This window comes from Salvelinus fontinalis, chromosome 20 (genome assembly GCF_029448725.1).
Source record: "Salvelinus fontinalis isolate EN_2023a chromosome 20, ASM2944872v1, whole genome shotgun sequence".
Lineage (NCBI taxonomy): Eukaryota > Metazoa > Chordata > Actinopteri > Salmoniformes > Salmonidae > Salvelinus > Salvelinus fontinalis.
The window spans coordinates 21,090,957-21,110,509 of record NC_074684.1 but is presented as its reverse complement, the minus strand read 5'-3'; the positions used below and the strand labels follow the sequence as shown (position 1 = coordinate 21,110,509).

Genomic DNA, 19,553 nt, shown 5'->3' with positions numbered 1-19,553 from the left:
ATGCCTGAGTTAATGCCTGAGTTAATGCAGCAGATCTCGTGCCCCAGCAAGAGTTGTTCAATGGGATCATGCACAGATAAAACCCTTCTATCACCTAGCATCTGCTCATTCATCTCACATCACCACCGCCGCCGTAGCCAACACAATGGAGACAGCCTATCTGGGACATAACAAAGACATCCGCTAGCTCGGCTCCTGAATAAATCTCTTATTTCCGGGCTGCATGCCATGTTACATTGCGTGCCTCTCAGAGTCACCCCGCCATTAACAGAGATAATTAATGAATTAAAGAAAACACACTGACGACTGAAACATAATTATCTTGGAAAGTCACGGCAGCACTTTGCCAGGCACAAACTCCAATCAATACAAGCTAGCAATTCACGGACGGTAATGAGCTTGGTGTTTTCTCCCCCGTTCTATTGCCTATTTTGTGACTGAGGTGTAATTGATAAGGAACACACAGGGAAGTGATATGTGTCGTGACTGGTGTAACAGACCCTGTGTCGGACTCTCTCTGGTATAGGGCAGATCTCCCCAGCACATGCCTTTCATTAGCTGGAGAGCCAGGGCCCGGGGAATATCAGTGTACTCTCCTCCATGGATCGGTTTCAATCCAGGCTTTTAGAGGATCTCTCCTCACTGCTGTCTTCAATTTATGGACTATGTTCTTGTGTGCGAGTGGTGCCTCGCATTGAGCAGATTTGAGCCAGTTCCACCCCTGAAGGATTAGGCTCCAGAAAACACCAGAGCTTTTTTCTCCTCTTCTCTTCTGTTTGGTTGTTTACCATCATCTACCCCCTCAGGGAGAACCTTCTGTTTGATTTTTACAAGAGAGAAGATCTTAGTACTGTGGCTAGTTTGTTCAGGCATATAGACACAACTATTCCTCTCCTCCCTCTCAGACATGAGGAAGATCCCAGCTCATCCCTGCCTTACGTAGGCCTAAATGACTTTGGGAATGGGGCGCTGGGAGCAGCTTATCACTCTGTAGTCAGCCACAGCCCTCCTCCTCCTTTTCCACTACCTCCTCCTCCCAGCTCAGTGGGTTCAGCTCTGAGGCTCTCAGGCACAATAAGCCGTATTGAAGAGGACTGCTGAGGAGCTGCTGAGAAACCGTTGTTTAAAGCAGTCCAGGGTCCTCAAGTGTGAGCTGAAAGAGGCAGCCAGGCAGGGCCCGTCAGCTCAGCCTTTCCCTCCTGTCTGTCCGGTCCTGATTGCTCTCAGCACTAAGCCCTCCTGCTCCTGTGTGAATGGACGTCCTTGTCTGCCTCTACGCGCCTTTCGTCCATTCTCAGCGGAGGTCCCTCTTCATCTAAGGACTCTTTTAACACATACCACATCCCTCCCTCCTTCCCTCCATCTCTCTCGCTCTCTCTCAAACTGCTTGAAGTGTGCTTATAGACCAGAATGTGAAAACCTAGTCGGGTGGCACTGAGCTTAAGCCACACATCTGGGCCCTGGTCAGTTGACAGGCTGTGTCAGAGCTTGATATGCCCTTTTGGTCTTTAGAGTAGATTGGGAAAATGGTTGCTCCTCGGCTAAGTAGGCCATGGCTATCCGCTCCAGTACCAGATAGTCCCATTCCACTGCCTATATGTTAGCGCTGCCAAAGGATCTTGCTTGTGGCAGAGAAGTAAGTTTTCCTGCACCTGGTCTGGCCTCTGAGGCTATTCTCATTGACAAACGTTTGAGAGGCAGCACGAATAGGTTTTGAATTAGCTTAATATGTACATAAACATTTAAATTTACATGCCATCCTTGCCTTACCTTTCTTTGTAGCTGGCAACGTGGCATTCTTGCTCTGTAGCTAAAAATGTACCTTACATATCAGTATTAAAGTAGCCACTGACTAGCCAGTAGGATTGCAAGCTATTCAACAATGTAAGCAACTTTTCCTCTAAAACATATTAGCTAGCTACACTCTTGAATAATGCAAGCAAACCCTATTTCACTCTTGAATAATGCAACAATTCACAAGCATGTGCAGACAATTAAAGGGTTTATTTTGTTGTTCGTACACACATTAGCTAAATGTAGCTTGCAAGACAATATTGATAGCTGGTAACGTTAGCATATCAAACATACTGTAACGTTTACCCATACTCATTTGAATATAAAAGTACAGTTTCAGCATATTAAAGCTACCTTTGAACAAACCAGGCTTCATTTTATCAATGTCATGGAAGTCATTATTTGAGTTAAATGCAGAAAATGTTGACTGAAAAGAATAAGTTGAATGTGACCAGTCTCTCCTGGTTTTGAGTAGACTGACAGAAGGACACAAGATCTGGGTCACCTCATTTGGGTTTACTGCTGCCCCTCAGATTCTCTCTCTCTACTTTTCTAATGTCGTCTCTCACTCACTCCCTCTCCCTAGGGCATTTTCTCTTTCTCAAACTTTCCCTCCCACAAAATACCCTTCTCTCACTAACCCACTCTCCCTCTTTCCCTCAGCCTCTCTCTCTGCTGTGGATTCTTAGTTGTAATGAGTAGCTAGGGGGGAGGTAGAGGAGGGGCCTTATAGCCGCTCATATAGCAGGCACACCGTGCTAACTTAGGATAAATCCCTACAAATGAGTGTGGTAATTGCCTTGAAGTGTCCTTTCAAAAATGTCTCCCCCTGCACCCAGGGCGGGATCTGCTGTTTTTAGCCTCATTAATGGTGGCATAACAGAGAGGCACAAACTACAAATGGCACCTAGTAATCTTAAAGCATAGGAACGCCATTCCTCAAAAAAATACTTATTGGGGTGAAATAGGGTTCTATCGAGCTGCTTAATCGTTCACTGAGTAGAGGAGAAAGGACTGAGTCGTCATTTAAGATGTGAGGTGAGTGATGCCCAGCGGGCAGTTTGAAGCCCCTGCCGAGAGGCCAGAGGAGCCCCTCAACTCACACCTCAGACTCTTTGCTGAATTAAAAAGCTGCACCTCAGCAGTACAGTAAAGCAGGGAGGCCCAACCCCTGATCTTAAAGACTTCAGTGTTGTTACTTTTCAATCAGGTGAGTGATTCATGTCAGGGGACACCAGGTGAGTTCTTTCACTGACACTGCCCAATCGATAGCTTAATCAATCTTTTCAGTGCTTAGGCACAGCAAAAAGTGCCAGAGGACTCCTTTTTGACGTTCTGAATTTGACCATTTCTGAAAGTCCCAGTTCTGTCCAGAGGCCTGTTTTGAATGTTGTTCCCCTCAGTCCTTAGGGAGGACAGCACTGCTATGAGTCACTTCGTCAGGGGGAAGTTAACTGGCAGTGCACTCTGGTTAACAGCCTGCTGGGTTTAATTTCGTAATGCAATTTGACCTCCTCTTTCCTGTGTGTGCAGCTTACCACAATTAGATCGGACAAAGCTGCTCTTTCCCAGCAATTTGTTTTTCAGGCCCTGTTTGAGGCTTTAGCCTGCTGAGCACAGGATGGCATCTTAAGAGGGACAGACCACTCTGTCTGATAAAAGATCCAGGCTGGAAACATTGCTATTGTCTAGGCATCGTCATCCTTAGATCTGATATCATGGGCAGAAAACTCATTCCTCTCCATCGTTCATTGAAGTTGATGGGTCATTTATAACAAAACCTTTCGATATTGGTAATCATTTCAATATTTCACAAGTAAAGTGGAAAAACTCAAGTGAAATGACAGCATTGAACCATCATATTTTTGTATAAAATATCTAATAATGAAAGAGAAGTATTGCTGTTTTGAATTTGGTCAAATTGTTGTGGAATCGGTGGAAAAACTCTCAAGTGTCTGGTCTGGTCTGGTTTCCCTGTCCTGATAATGTTGAGGGAGCGTGTGTGCCTGACATGTACCTGGCCTGCTGCGTGAACATTTAGGAAAGTGTTTTTTAACATCCTTTGCGAATTATAAAATATGGAAGCTATAGTTGCTTACAGTAAGCTATTTAAAAAATCTTTCCAACAATGTCGATAATACCTAATCCTCGGTGTGAAAGAGCAGGGAACTTATAGGCCTTCTGCTGCATTGGCCTATAGGCTATGAGCTTCCCCAAACTGGAAACTCAAGCGCCACTTATGAAGTCTTTATAAAATAATTGCCTCTACGTTTCCATAGTCGGATTTTTCCTATTAAGTATGTTTTCAAAATGCATTCTATGTCCAGCTCACATTGTAATGTGGTGGATGACACGCTGATAACCTGTTGTCTGCACTTGAATGGTGAATGGGAGGCGCACTTTCAATTACCAGTTGAGAAATAAAAATCGTATCTCTTTTTAATCGTGCACCAAAACTGTTTTACACACGACTGCATTTAGAATTGTTGCACAATGAATGGGATAATAAAGGCACGTGTTTTATTCCAGCAGCAACCAGCTGAGGAGCTGCAGAAAAAAGTCCTTCTCAAAATAGGAAAGTATGCTGGGCGTGTGATAGTTGTGTTGGATAAATATGATACATGACTAACGACACACAAAAGGCCAATTTTAATTTCACTAAATTATGCAAATTAACCAATAGACAAATAAGCATGACGGTCAAAAGTATTTACGTCGACTGATATTTCCATCAATGAATGAAAACCATTATTTTGCAATGGGATTTTTTTCACCCGTGCATTTTTCGGGAACAATTTTATTTATCTGCTTTTTTTTATTATTTTGTGGCCAAAAGCCAGCAGTTACCGGCTAACGGAAACCTTGAGCCGGATGATTCCACACTCTACTTGTCAGAACCCAAAGCCAGTGAGCTTCCAGTCTGTATCAGAATGAATGCTTAATAATAAACTGGTCTGAAATACATATTTTTAGTTATTTATTTCACCTTTATTTAACCAGGTAGGCAAGTTGAGAACACGTTCTCATTTACAACTGCGACCTGGCCAAGATAAAGCAAAGCAGTTCGACACATACAACAACACAGAGTTACACATGGAGTAAAACAAACAAACAATCAATAATACAGTAGAAAAATAAGTCTATATACAATGTGAGCAAATTAGGTGAGATAAGGGAGGTAAAGGCAAAAAAAGGCCATGGTGGCGAAGTAAATACAATATAGCAAGTAAAACACTGGAATGGTAGATTTGCAGTGGAAGAATGTGCGAAGTAGAAATAGAAATAATGGGGTGCAACGGAGCAAAATAAATCAAATCTAAAACTGAAAGCATTGTGTTTGGTTCAAAACATTCTCTAAGACCTAAACCTTGACGTGAGTTGTACATAAAGGTTGTAAGCAAGTTGAGGAAGCTAAACTTCTAGGTATAACATTGATGATCAATTATCATGGTCATGTCATGTTGTAAAAGTTATGAAGATGGGGAGGGCTATGTCTATTATAAAAAATATTTTCTGCATTTTTGACACATCTACTTTACTAGTTTTTCAGGTTGTGGTCTTGTCCCATCTTGATTACTGTCCAGTAATATAGTCAAGTGCAGCAAAAAAAGACAGCAGCTGGCTCAAAACAGAGCAGCACGCCTTGTCCTTAACTGCACATACAGAACTAACATCAACAACATGCCAGTCTTTCCTGGTTGAGGGTTGACGAGAGATCAACTGTTCTCTTCTAGTTTTTATGAGAAGTATTGTTGTGAAAATTCCAGATTGTCTGTATAATCAAATACCATTCAGCTCAGACACCCATGCATACCCCACAAGACATGCCACCAGCGGTCTCTTCAGTCCCTAAATCCAAAACGAATTCACTGCAACGCAGAATTTTATAGCTCGCCATGAACGCATGGAACTGCCTTCCGTCTTCAATTACACAGAGGGTGTTCTTAATGGAAGCCCCTCCAACAAAATCTTTGCTAAGGACATGCCACTGGCTTTCAGTAACCTGGACTACTGTTCAGTTGTGTGGTCAGGTGGCACAAAGAGGGACTTAGAAACATTGCAATTGGCTCAGAACAGGGCGGCACGGCTGGCCCATGGATGTCCACAGAGAGCTAAAATTAATCATATGCATGTCAATCTCTCATGGCTCAAAGTGGAGGAGAGATTGACTTCATCACTACTTGTATTTGTGAGTTATTGACATGCTGAAAGCACCGAGCTGCCTGTTTAAACTATTAGCACACAGCTCAGACACCCATGCATACCCCACAAGCCATGCCACCAGGTCTCTTCATAGTCCCCAAGTCCAGAACAGACTATGGGAGGCACACAGTACTACATACAGTAGGGCCATGTCTACATGGAACTATATTCCACATCAGCAACTAATGCAAGCAGTAGAATCAGATTTTAAAAAACAGATATAAAAATACACCTTATGGAGCAGTGGGGACTGTGAAGAAACACAAACATAGACACAGACACACACATAATAACATACTCACTATACACACACGTACACATGGATTTTGTGTTGTAGATATGTGGTAGTGGAGTAGGGGCCTGAGGGCACACACTTAGTGTGTTGTGAAATCTGTTATGAATGTATTGTAACGTTAGAAAAATGTCATAACTGCCTTAATTTTGCCGGACCCCAGGAAGAGTAGCAAGAGCCTTGGCAGCAGCTAATGGAGATCCATAATAAATACAAATACTCAAACAGCCTAAATGATCTTTAAAAAGGGATTAAACAGCAACTCATGGAACGGTGGGGACTGTGAGGGGACGCGTGCACACACACCTTTTTGTTGTTGTATTTAACCTAAATATTATGGTATGGTAGCCATGGTGAAGTGAATTTTCATAATGACATTTTCAGTCCTGTTGGTGACCTGTGATGTGTGTTCCCTGGAGCTTCATGTCAAGGGATTAGAGTTCCAACTACTGGGCCTATATCCCCCCAGTCCCTCCCTGCCAGGCTTCATCCAGGGACAGCTAGGCCATGGGGGAAAGCTGGGTGTGGGTTGATCTATTGGAGGAGCCAGAGCCCTGTCTGGTTCTTCCCCACAGACGCATGGAGTAATTTGGGCTGTGTCCCGCAAGGCGGCCCAGTCACCCCCGGCCCAGCCAGGTAATTCATCTTCTTTAGCGGCATGTCCAGCCCTCTTCCCCACAGCCCCAAAGCACAGGAGCTGTTAGCCTGGCTCCCAGTGACGGGCACATAGTCCTGTTGTACAAACTACACCCGCTCTGTCTTTGTGTCACTGTCTCTGTCTTGTTTTGTCCTTATGGCCTAAATTACTTTGTAGAGTACAAAAATGGCCCCTATTGCACTAATAGGGTGTGTGCAAGTTGTATTTTTACTACTTTCATCTCCTCATCTTCAGAACTGCATGCTTCTTTGTTTCCTTTGACCTGAATCATCCAAATGAGTGTTTACCTTATTCCTATTCAGTGTCAGGAAACCTGCAAAAAAACTGTTGCTGTATTTGTATTCTGTATAACATCTGTTCTACTTCAAAGCTGATTCTCTCATATCAGTGATAAGTCATTCTTCAAACTCACTGGAGTGAGGAATATCATTATCAATATTTACTAATATTATCTGCCATCCAGCCTGGCCCGGTTGTTTGGGGTTGCAGATCATTTGATTGCTTATTAAACCTTGTTGACAGTTTGCTTGATGACTCTAGGTGGGGCTCTGGTTTATTTATTCTCCAGCGTCCTGGCATCATTAAAAGCATTAATCACACAAATTGGATGAGATGTAGGTACACAGGATTTCTCCAGTCTCGACCTGTCTGTATGTGCTAACCCTGGTGGGATGGGATGATTTGTGGATGTCCTCTACTTACGGTACGGGAGCTCCAGATTACTTTCATAACCTCCTCAGAATTGAGCCATAAAAGTCCAATGTAATAAATGACAGAGTGGCGAGAGAGAGGTAGACAGACAACCCACACCTCATCACAGAGCAGAGGGGGGAGTGGTGGGCAGAAGGAACAGCGCTGTGGATTTAGTAGAACAGGTTAACAGGTGACCTTGTCCAGAGACTCCAAGGACACAGCGGGAGACATAGTGATTATTAGTAGAACAGGTTACCAGGTAACCTTGTCCAGAGACTCCAAGGACACAGCAGGAGACATAGTGATTATTAGTAGAACAGGTTACCAGGTGACCTTGTCCAGAGACTCCAAGGACACAGCAGGAGACATAGTGATTATTAGTAGAACAGGTTAACAGGTGACCTTGTCCAGAGACTCCATGGACACAGCAGGAGACATAGTGATTATTAGTAGAACAGGTTAACAGGTGACCTTGTCCAGAGACTCCAAGGACACAGCAGGAGACATAGTGATTATTAGTAGAACAGGTTACCAGGTGACCTTGTCCAGAGACTCCAAGGACACAGCGGGAGACATAGTGATTATTAGTAGAACAGGTTACCAGGTGACCTTGTCCAGAGACTCCAAGGACACAGCGGGAGACATAGTGATTATTAGTAGAACAGGTTACCAGGTGACCTTGTCCAGAGACTCCAAGGACACAGCAGGAGATTATTTGGTGGCTGACGCACACTGCCCTAGCCGGAGTTTTTTGAGTTAGGGCACTAGTATCAACGGGTGTCCAGTGAATGAAACAATCGGTGATGGCACCGCCCTGTACCGACGCAGCTCCTGAATGCCTCTTTTGAAAGGCCACCAGCTCCTGCCTTTGAGATTGTACTCTTTATACATCATCTACATCTGCATTTTGAAAATAACCAATTCAATGACTTTCAACAGACTGACTCTGTTGCTGTTTTACCTTATTCATTCGTGCCCTCTCGTCTTTGTGCAGGCGTTTGGTACTTGTGAGACATTCCCCACTATTGAGTGGCTGGACATATGCCATTTTAATACTTCATAGAGGAGAGAATATCTTTTCACAACAATTGGATTAGCATGAAGCCATGTGGCACAGGTCCCTCGGCAGGCAGTGACACACCGGATTGTTGCTGCTTAGAGACGTCTCCGCGCATATCCAAGACCAACACTCCCTGTTCTTCACAGCGTCTTACGACCTCCTCTGACAGCTCCATGTCACTTCAGAACTAGTACAGGAACATGTGATGATGGAACACACAGATATGATCATGTGTACAGCTTTGTTATCTCGGTTAGTTACAGTAGATCCCAATAATCACAATTTCATTCAGACACTCATACGCTGCAATTAGCTTCACGCAGAGCACTTTTCCTGAGAGCCAAAATGTCTGAATGAAATTCAGATTATTGACTGGGGCATCTCCCAGAGAGTGAGTGCATTCACAGAAACTTCTGGAGACTTCATAGGGAATGTATTTATTTTACATTAGTATTCCTATTTCCTACAGTACAGAATCCTCTCAGGACTCAACATAGACGGGAAGATGCACATGTGCCTTTGATGCCTTACCTGTCATTGTATATTGGTGTCATTGTATATGATTTAATGTAAAGCGCTCGTGACATGGTGACATTTTCCTGTCCCTGATCTGAAGGGGTTGATAGATAGATATCCAGGGCTGTGATGGTGGCAAGAAGGGAGGCATAGAGAGGGAGGTGGTGTGAGGCAGCGCAGCGTTGAAGAGCAGAGCAGAGTGCAGTGCAGGATGGGAAGGTAGGCCTCAGAGCCTCCACGCTCTGCTCTTATCTGATTAGTTCTTATCAGCTTGGTGCAGGAAGCGGGCCTAAACACTCTCTCTGTTTCCCTCTTCCGGTTTCTCTGTCTCTTTCCCTGACTTTCTTTTCCTCTCGCTCTCTCTGTTCCTCTCTCCTTCTCTGCCTTGCGCTCTCTCTCTCTCTCACACCCTCTCACATACACACACACACACACACATACATACACACACCAGGAAACAGCCTTTACTTTCCCTACTCTCTAACAGGAAACAGGGCCACGCTGCATGTGAGATAAAAGGCCCATGTGACAGGAAGAGCTTGATGGCCATTGTCTATGGATCCCTGTCACCACCTCTTAGACATTGACGGAATGACACGAAGAGATTGTTTTTGCTGATGAGTCTCTCTCTTTTTTTGGTAGGTGTTCAGGAGGAAGGCCATAGAACTGGGAGAGAAGCTGTTGCCTGCATTCAAAACCCCCACAGGCATCCCCTGGGCCCTCCTAAACCTGAAGAGGTGAGTCCTGCACTCATACAGCACCTGTCTGTCTGTTTATATACACACTGTACAGTCTGCCCACTCTACTACAAGTAAATCACTATTCCCAATAGTGGAACATCACTCATTATACATTTAGAAGAGGACAATACCTAGACCCTGCACCTCTACAGACATGACACACACCCACTGAGCAGCTTGAAACAGCTCACTCTTCCCTTGCGTGACTCGTGCTTGTACTCCATTCACAGGAGTAAAGACCAAAAGCCTTCAATTAGGGCTGGGCGATCATATCCGGTTCATTTTTTTCAAAATTATGGCCACTTTCACAACATATCTCTAAATAAGCATTGTTGCACAATTAAAGGTCAATACACTGCATTTCAAACAGTCAGGAATAATCTACTGAATTCAGGGATTTGTGAAGTTATACCTAGGCTAAATATAAGCCTTCCACAACCATAAGACGCACTAATAATTTTAATATTTGATCAAAATAGTTTAACCTGCTTTTTTTGTTGTTGCAATAATCACTGATCTGGCTTTCAAGTCTGTCTATGAAAATGCCCTTTTTGTTACAAATGTAACTAGAACCATGCAAATCCACGAATAATGAACAACTTCTTCTTGTAGCAGGCATTATAGATAATGAACACAGGTCTCATAAACAATCTCTCAAGCACAAACCCACGTGCCAGTGAGTAGCAAGCTAAAGTCTAGTCAACTTGGATCTATTTGCTTGCTAACAAGGTAGAACAGTTGAACTGTTATGAATACACCCTCCTGTCTGTCTCCAACTGTTATGAATACACCCTCCTGTCTGTCTCCAACTGTTATGAATACACCCTCCTGTCTGTCTCCAACTGTTATGAATACACCCTCCTGTCTGTCTCCAACTGTTATGAATACACCCTCCTGTCTGTCTCCAACTGTTATGAATACACCCTCCTGTCTGTCTCCAACTGTTATGAACACACCCTCCTGTCTTTCTCCAACTGTTATGAATACACCCTCCTGTCTTTCTCCAACTGTTATGAATACACCCTCCTGTCTGTCTCCAACTGTTATGAATACACCCTCCTGTCTGTCTCCAACTGTTATGAATACACCCTCCTGTCTGTCTCCAACTGTTATGAATACACCCTCCTGTCTGTCTCCAACTGTTATGAATACACCCTCCTGTCTGTCTCCAACTGTTATGAATACACCCTCCTGTCTGTCTCCAACTGTTATGAATACACCCTCCTGTCTGTCTCCAACTGTTATGAATACACCCTCCTGTCTGTCTCCAACTGTTATGAATACACCCTCCTGTCTGTCTCCAACTGTAATGAATACACCCTCCTGTCTGTCTCCAACTGTTATGAATACACCCTCCTGTCTGTCTCCCAACTGTTATGAATACACCCTCCTGTCTGTCTCCAACTGTTATGAATACACCCTCCTGTCTGTCTCCAACTGTTTGAACAACACAGCCTGTTCACTTTGTTTAGATAATAAAATCTACTGGCCTATCTGGATAAGAAGATGCTTATTTCTCAGAATGAGAACGAGTTGCCAGTTCTTTATTTAAATGCGTCTTTTTATGCTCATTGCACATTTATAAAACTCAGACTAGACAGCTAGCACAAAACAGTCTGTGGCTAAAATGCTTCTAGCAGTGCGTGGTACTGCAATGCCGCGCATTACAGTAACTGAGCATGAATTTTCCACAATCATTAATACTCTCGTTTTAGTAGGGTCTGCTCTGTTTATTTTGGTAGTTGAGACATAAAGGGTATGGTTGGAAAGGTTAAGTTGTCGTCTATTACAGTAAAATAATGTCTCTCAGCGTTTTGGTGTCCATATGACCCATTCTGTAGCGTGTTTACACTGCTTGTTGTCAGAGAGGAAGAACTTATCTTTCTCCTTCTGTTGTTGTGAGTGGCAGTGGGAGGGGCTTGGTGTCTGTGTGCAGGTGGGAAGGTGCACACTCTACACAGCACAGAAGCAGCGAAGAAGACTAGACCAAAAAGACAGAAGGTTAATTCATTCCACAGGCATGTGAAACATTCATTTGAAATATCACCCTACCTTCAATAGTTTCACTCTTCCTCTCTTACATTAACTGCACAGATTATTGCAAATACTTGTCTTTCTCCCCAGCTTTAAAGTATTCTCCGCTCTGGTTTGATAGCATAGTGGTTGGCACATAAAAGCACAGTTGTTTTGCGAAGTGCAGTCTCTGCTTCCTTTATTCCATCCTCCAAACCATAGAAGTGAGGAATGTTGTCAGTGTATCGATGTTCTGGGCTCTGCCATTAATAAGTCAGTGTTTTGACTACACCTTGTCTGGACCAAGTTTTTTGTTATGATGCTCTCTCGCAAATCGAGCCTGCCTCTAGATTGTTATCCTGCCTGCACCTTACTCTGAATGGCCCCTGCTCAGCGTCTCGACTACAGTGTCCATAGCTGCCATGGCTCCCTCTCTCCTGCTCTACACAGAAACCGCTTCAAAACAATACAGCGCTGTCAAGGTCATGTGTTGTCCCGGCTAACAAATCCAAAGTGACAGTTTTTGTTGGACTGCCCTCCCTGGACCTCCTTGTTCCCCTCCCTCCATCACTACCCTCGCGCTTACCGTATCCCCCCTGAAGGGACGAACCTAGCCGCCCACGTCCCTTAGAAAAGAGAGAGGGAGACGGGATGGAGTCTGGAGGATAGAGGGTCAGCTGCTACTCTCCAGGGGCAAACCTGTTGGAGGATTTTTATTGGGTTTAGAAATTGTTTTTCCAGAGACGCCAAACAAGTTGCTGCCTGGTGGGTAAAAGGGTGAAGGAAAAGGGGGATGAAGCAGGGAGGGAAAGGAAGAACAGGGGGCGTGTGACGCCAGCGGCTAGTCTCAGCCATGAGAATAACCATCCTCTCTGTTATGTCCCATCTGTCCTGTCTGCTCCAGTCCTGCAGCTAGTGTAGCGTGCTCAACCCCGGCAGTCCAATGGCTGAGAAAGGCCTTATTTACATACGATACTCACTCTTAACAATTCCTGCCTACTACACAACCCTCAGCACAGCAAAGAACAGGGAGAGGGATTTTATCAATATCACAGAAACTGAACATGTGTGTGGCTTGTCACTGCTACTGCACTGAATTAAATAAATGTCTTTAGCTTCATATGTTGTATGTTATATTTTCTCAGATACCTACACACTGTATAATGGCTGTTTTTATTAGCCAGGAGGGAGAAAAAAATCTGTCTCAAAGCTCAAATTGTGCGCTCTCCCCCTCTGATCGCAGGATTCATGTGAAGGCATTCTTTTCCTTTTTCTCGCCAGTGAGCGCGCGGCCCAGTTCCTCAGATAGGAATTAAAACCCAGGTTGTCTTGGAGATGGCCGTGCGGGTCGGTGTAACAAATTAATTTCCCCCGCTTATGGCGAATGAAGGGCTTTCTTCACGCATCATCACATGCTGGTTGAAGCTACTAATCTCCTGGAGTTAGATCTGAGGCCCCAGAGGACTGCCGCCCGCCCAGGCACCCCACCACAGCCCCCCAGGGGCCCCAACAGATAGGTGGAAATTATGAATTTACCCACGTCACTGAACCATAACTGGGTTAGCTTATATAGAGGCCACCAGACCTCAACCACAGATGTAATTTCTGATATGGAGATGCTAAGGCATATGAGCGAATAAACTGGATATGGGAAAAGGGAATAGGTTTCACAAAGTATACACACGTTAATGCAGAGCTGGCATATGTCTATTTGCTGTCTAGAAACAGATGTGTATCAGTAGGCAGCACCTCCATTCACTTATAGTGAGCTGTGTTATGTTCGTTAGGAAACACAGCAGCTCTCATACTCATTCTCTCTCGTTAACTTGAGGACTAATGAGACAAACTCTGTGGCTGTCAAAAGCCTCTTTGTATGCAACTACATTTCTTGTTGGAGGTTATGTAAGGCCAGCCCTCTTACCTGTGTTTTTCATTTTGTGGATGCTTGTTGCTAAAAAAATCTCAGTGGTCCCTTTGGGGAATTCTGAATCTAAACTCACTGTTGTATCGCTGCAGATAGAGAGGATTGAAATGTATCAACAACTTGTATTTTTTGTTGCATCTTTGTGTGTGTGTGTGTGTGTGTGTGTGTGTGTGTGTGTGTGTGTGTGTGTGGTTCTGTATATTAGGGGTTGTGTTTTTACGGATGTTGGTTCTTCACCTACAAGGGCTCCTAACCTGGCTACTGCCGTAACCTGGTAAATAATGTATTTGACCCGCTAAATGTTGACAGCAACAACGTAACCCAATTTAATAGATGACACTTACCCTGTAATAGAAGAAGGAACGTTTGGGCTATTTTGGCGTCTGTACTTTGTCCCACTTTAAATGGAGGGACACGTTCTCAGATGTGTTAGAACCAGTAACCCAATTGCAGACAGCCTCGGGCAGTTTTCCCTCTCTTTTTCCACACTCCTCAGAAAACAGTTAAGTGAAGCCAAGTGATTTTGTAGAAGACCATTCCCAACATTTTCAACACTGAAATTAGAGTTATAGCAGATAATATGTAATCAACATGTAGACAGTTTTGTAGAGTATCTGTGGAGGGATATTCCTACACCTACAGTATAAACCTGTCCAGCTCTCCAGCCCTTTCTAACGAGGATGCCAGCTACAGTACCTTCAGAAAGTATTCTTACCCCTTGACTTATTCCCCATTTTTTGTTGTGTTACAGCCTGAATTCAAAATTTATTCAATGTTTTTTTCTCACCCATCTATCCACAATGCCCCATAATGACAAAGTAAACACGTTTTTAGATATTTTTGCAAATGTATTAAATTAATTATCTAATTTACACATGTATTCACACCCCTAAGTCAAACCTTTCTAGAAGCACCTTTGGCGCTGATTACAGTTGTGAGTCTTTTGGGTAAGCTTTGCACACCTGGATTGTACAATATTTCCCCATTATTCTTTTAAAAATTCTTCAACCATCATCAGTTTTCTCATATCAAAACCATGAAACTCTGTAACTGTTTTAAAATCACCATTGGCCTCATGGTGAAATCCCTTAGCGATTTTCTTCCTCTCCGGCAACTGAGTTAGGAAGGACACCTGTATCTTTGTAGTGACTGGATGTATTGATACACCATCCAAAGCCTAATTAATAACTTCACCAAAGGGATAATAGTTTTTTTTACACATCTACCAATCGGTGACCTTTGCGAGTCATTGAAAAACCTCCCTGGTCTTTGTGCTTAAATCTGTGCTTGAAATTCACTGCTCAGCTGAGGGACCTTACAGATAATTGTATGTGTGGGGTACAGAGATGAGGTAGTCATTCAAAATCACATTAACCACTATTATTGAACAAGGAATGAGTCCATGCAACTTATTATGTGATTTGTTAAGCACATTTTTACTCCATAACTCCATAACAAAGGGGTTGAATACTTATTGACTCGAGACATTTCAGCTTAATTTTTATTTAATTTTTTACTTCCTACAAACAACACTCCACTTTGACATTATGGGGTAGTGTAGTTCAGTCACACATCTCAATTGAATGCGTTTTAAATTCAGGTTGTAACACAACAAAATGTGTAAAAAATAAAGGGGTGTGAATACTTTCTGAAGGCGCTGTGTACACTGAGTGTACAAGACATTAAGGAGTTGCACCCCCCACTTTTGCCCTCAAAACAGCCTCAATTCTCGGGGCATGGACTCTACAAGGTGTCAAGTGCTGGACCAGGTTGACTCCAATGCCACCCACAGTTGTGTAAAATTGTCTGGATGTCCTCAAAGGCACTTAAATATTTTGTCTTGCCCATTCACCCTCTGAATGGCACACAATCACAATCCATGTCTCACTTGTCTCAAGGCTTAAAACCTGTCTTTTTAACAAGTGAAATCAATAAGGGATCATAGCTTTCACCTGGATTCACCTGGTCAGTCTGTCATGGAAAGAGCAGGTGTCCTTAATGTTTTATACACTCTACACTATCAGCCCTTAGTTATTAAAGTTGGTGCCTCTAGGGTAGATTTACCCAATTGGCGGCCCGCGCGCCGAATTTGGCCCGTGGGTGAGTTTATTTGGGAACCCACGTTTTCTGAGCAATAACATAATTTTATTTATTTATTTATTTTATTTTATTTTTGGACATAAAGACTGTAAAAACACCAGCAAATCAGTTAAGAGTGATTTTAATTTTGGAAATCTGTTCCAAGGTATTCACACGCATAATAAAGAGATACTGTATACACTACATGGAACTATGGGAGCTAGCCCAAACCATGAAAAACAGCCCCAGACTATTATTCCTCCTCCACCAAACTTTACAGTTGACACTATGCATTTGGACAGGTAGTGTTCTCCTGGCATCTGCCTGATTCATCACTCCAGAGAACGCGTTTCCACTGCTCCAGAGTCCAATGGCGGCAAGCTTTACACCACTCCAGCCGACACTTGGCATTGCGCATGGTGATATTAGGCAGTTTGGAACTCGGTAGTGAGTGTTGCAACCGAGGACAGACTTGTTGGATAGGTGGCATCCTGCGACGGTGCCACGTTGAAAGTCACTGAGTTCTTCAGTACGTGCCATTCTACTGCTAGTGTTTGTCAATGGACATTGCATGGCTGTGTGCTCAATTTTATACACCTGTCAGCAATGGCTGTGTCTGAAATAGCCAAATCCACTAATTTGAAGTAAAGGGGTCTCCACATACTTTTGGTCATGTACTGTATATGATTGTGTACACATTTTTTGAAAGGATTGTTTTAGTTAAATGTTGTATCTGTTTGGGCTTCTTGCAGTCAATTTGCAGTCTACAAATTATTTGTATACTGAACAAAAATAGAAACACAACAATCCCGCATGTGAAGAAGCCAGATATGGAGGTCCTGGGCTGGCATAGTTACACGTGGTCTGCGGTTGTGCGGCCGGTTGGACATGCTGCCAAATTCTCTAAAATGACGTTAGAGGTGGCTTATAGTAGAGAAATTAACATTAAATTCTCTGGCAACAGCTCTGGTGGACATTCCTGCAGTCAGCATACCAATTGCACGCTCCCTCAAAACACATCCGTGGCATTGTGTTGTGTGACAAAACTGCACATTTTAGAGCGTCCTTTTATTGTCCCCAGCACAAGGTGCAACTGTATAATGATATTGCTGTTTAATCAGCTTCTTGATATGCCACACCTGTCAAGTGTCTGGATTATCATGGCGAGGGGGAGAAATGCTCACTAACAAGGATGTAAACAAATTTGTGCACAAAATTGGAGAGAAATACGTTTTTTTGTGCACATGGAACATTCAGGGATCTTTTATTTCAACTCATTAAACATGGGACCAACATGTTGCGTTTATATTTTTGTTCAGTATAATTATGTTCCGGCCTCCTGACAAACCGTTCAAGAAAAAATTGGCCCGGGGCTGAATCCCTACTCTAGGGAAATTCAGGCAGATGTTAGAGGGCATTTTTACTGACGAATGGGTTTGTTTCATATGATGGTGTTTTGCTTTTGGTGTTTTGTGTTTGCTTTTCATGTGTTGTGTAATTGATGTGTGTGTATAGATATGTACAGGGCATTCAGACCCCTTCCCTTTTTCCACATTTTGTTATGTTACAGCCTTATTCTATAATCGATTAATAAAAAAATCCTCGTAATGACAAAGCAAAAACAGGTTTTTATAAATGTATTAAAAATAAAAAACAGAAATACCTTATTTACATAAGTATCCGACCCTTTGCTATGAGAATCAAAATTGAGCTCAGGTGCATCCTGTTTCCATTGATCATCCTTGAGATGTTTCTACAACTTGATTGGAGTCCACCTGTGGTAAAATCAATTGATTGGACATGATTTGGAAAGGCACACACCTGTCCTATATAAGGTCCTACAGTTGATAGTGCATGTCAGAGCAAAAACCAAGCCATGAGGTCGAAGGAATTGTCCATTGAGCTTCGAGACAGAATTGTGTCGAGGCACAGATCTGAGGAAGAGTACCAAAAAAGGTGTGCAGCATTGAAGATCCCCAAGAACACAGTGGCCTCCATCGTTCTTAAATGGAAGAAGTTTCAAACCACCAGAACTCGTCCTCGAGCTGGCGCCAAACTGAGCAATCGGGGGAAAAGGGCCTTGGTCAGGGAGGTGACCAAGAACCCGATGGACACTCTGACAGAGCTCCAGAGTTCCACTGTGGAGATGGGAGAACCTTCTAGAAGGTTAACCATTTCTGCAGCACTCCATATCCTTGATGAAAACCTGCTCCAGAGCCCTCGGGATCTCAGACTGGGATGGTTCACCTTCCAACAGGACAACGACACTAAGCACACAGCCAAGAGAACACAGGAGTGGCTTCGGGACAAGTCTCTGAATGTCCTTGAGTGGTCCAGCCAGAGCCCGGACTTTAACCCGATCAAACATCTCTGGAGAGACCTGAAAATAGCTGTGCAGTGACACTCCCCATCAAACCTGATAGAGCTTGAGAGGATCTGCAGAGAAGAATGGGAGAAACTCCCCAAATACAAGTGTGCCAAGCGTGTAGCGTCATACCCAAGAAGACTCACTGTTGTAATCGCTGCAAAAGGTGCTTAAACAAAGTACTGAGTAAAGGGCCTGAATAATTATGTAAATGTCATATTTCCAGGTTTGTTTTGTACATTTGAAAAGATGACAACCTGTTTTTGCTTTGTCATTATGGGGTATTGTGTGTCGATTGAGGAGGGGGGGGAGAGACTATTTAATACATTTTAGAATAAGGCTGTTATGTACCAAAATGTTGAAAAAGTCAAGGGATCTGAATGTTTTCCGAATGCACTGTATATAGTGTAATGGTTGTTTATTGATGTGTTCATGCAGGGCTCATCTGGGAAATAGACCTGGGTCTCAGCATGACTCCCTGCTTAAATAAAGGTGAAATAAATCAAAAATAAACATAAGAGAGAGAACTTCACCTCCACTAACAGTCATTAACTGCTGGAGGCTGCTAGCAGAGTGACACATGAGGAGGTGGGTTGCATGCAGAGGCTTTTAAAGGCTACTTTTTCCAATCCATGCACATCCAGCATATGAAGGAAGGATGGAAAGAACCAGGGCTGATGGGTGAACAAGAAAACTATTGATTTTACTCTTAGCGCCGTGCCACAACCTTGACCCAGATTGAGCTAGAATGGGCCTGTGGCACTGGGTGTACCCGAAGGGAGCGTGGTCAAATCACGCCCCCTCTTTCGCTCTTACTCTCTCTCTGGGTCCATAGCCCCTTACCTATATCCTTTCCTCCTCATCCTCCCTTCTATGGACTTCCAGAAGATCCTAGCCATGCAAATCACTGTGAGCATAGACTGGGCCAGATCGCATTCATTGAAGCCATTGGTGGTTGGTAATTGACCAGAAAATGCAGTGGGATTCTGCTTCATCCTAGTGTGTCTTCATCGCTATCCCAGTGAGAGAGGTCCTCTCAGGTCACAGATGGATGGTTCTCCTATGAACACCGAGGTAGAGAGTTCCTGGCATACAGGCTTGCTACCTCATTCGCAGCTAATTGTTGTTCCTGGGTCACGTAATCAATCTGACTGGCTTCATCTCTTCTGTTCTCTGCTTGTTTGTTTGTCCCCCTTTTCATCCTCCCATGGAGTGG

At 43.5% G+C, this 19,553-nt stretch overlaps 1 protein-coding gene across 1 annotated transcript in view; it reads left to right on the top strand.

Annotated features, from left to right (window-relative positions):
• Positions 1 to 19,553, top strand: part of LOC129817502 (mannosyl-oligosaccharide 1,2-alpha-mannosidase IA-like) — a 182,150-nt gene that overhangs the window by 116,679 nt on the left and 45,918 nt on the right. The window contains exon 5 of the mRNA XM_055872812.1: positions 9,859 to 9,953. Coding sequence (XP_055728787.1) covers positions 9,859 to 9,953 — 95 coding nt within the window. The remainder of the gene's footprint in view (positions 1 to 9,858; positions 9,954 to 19,553) is intronic.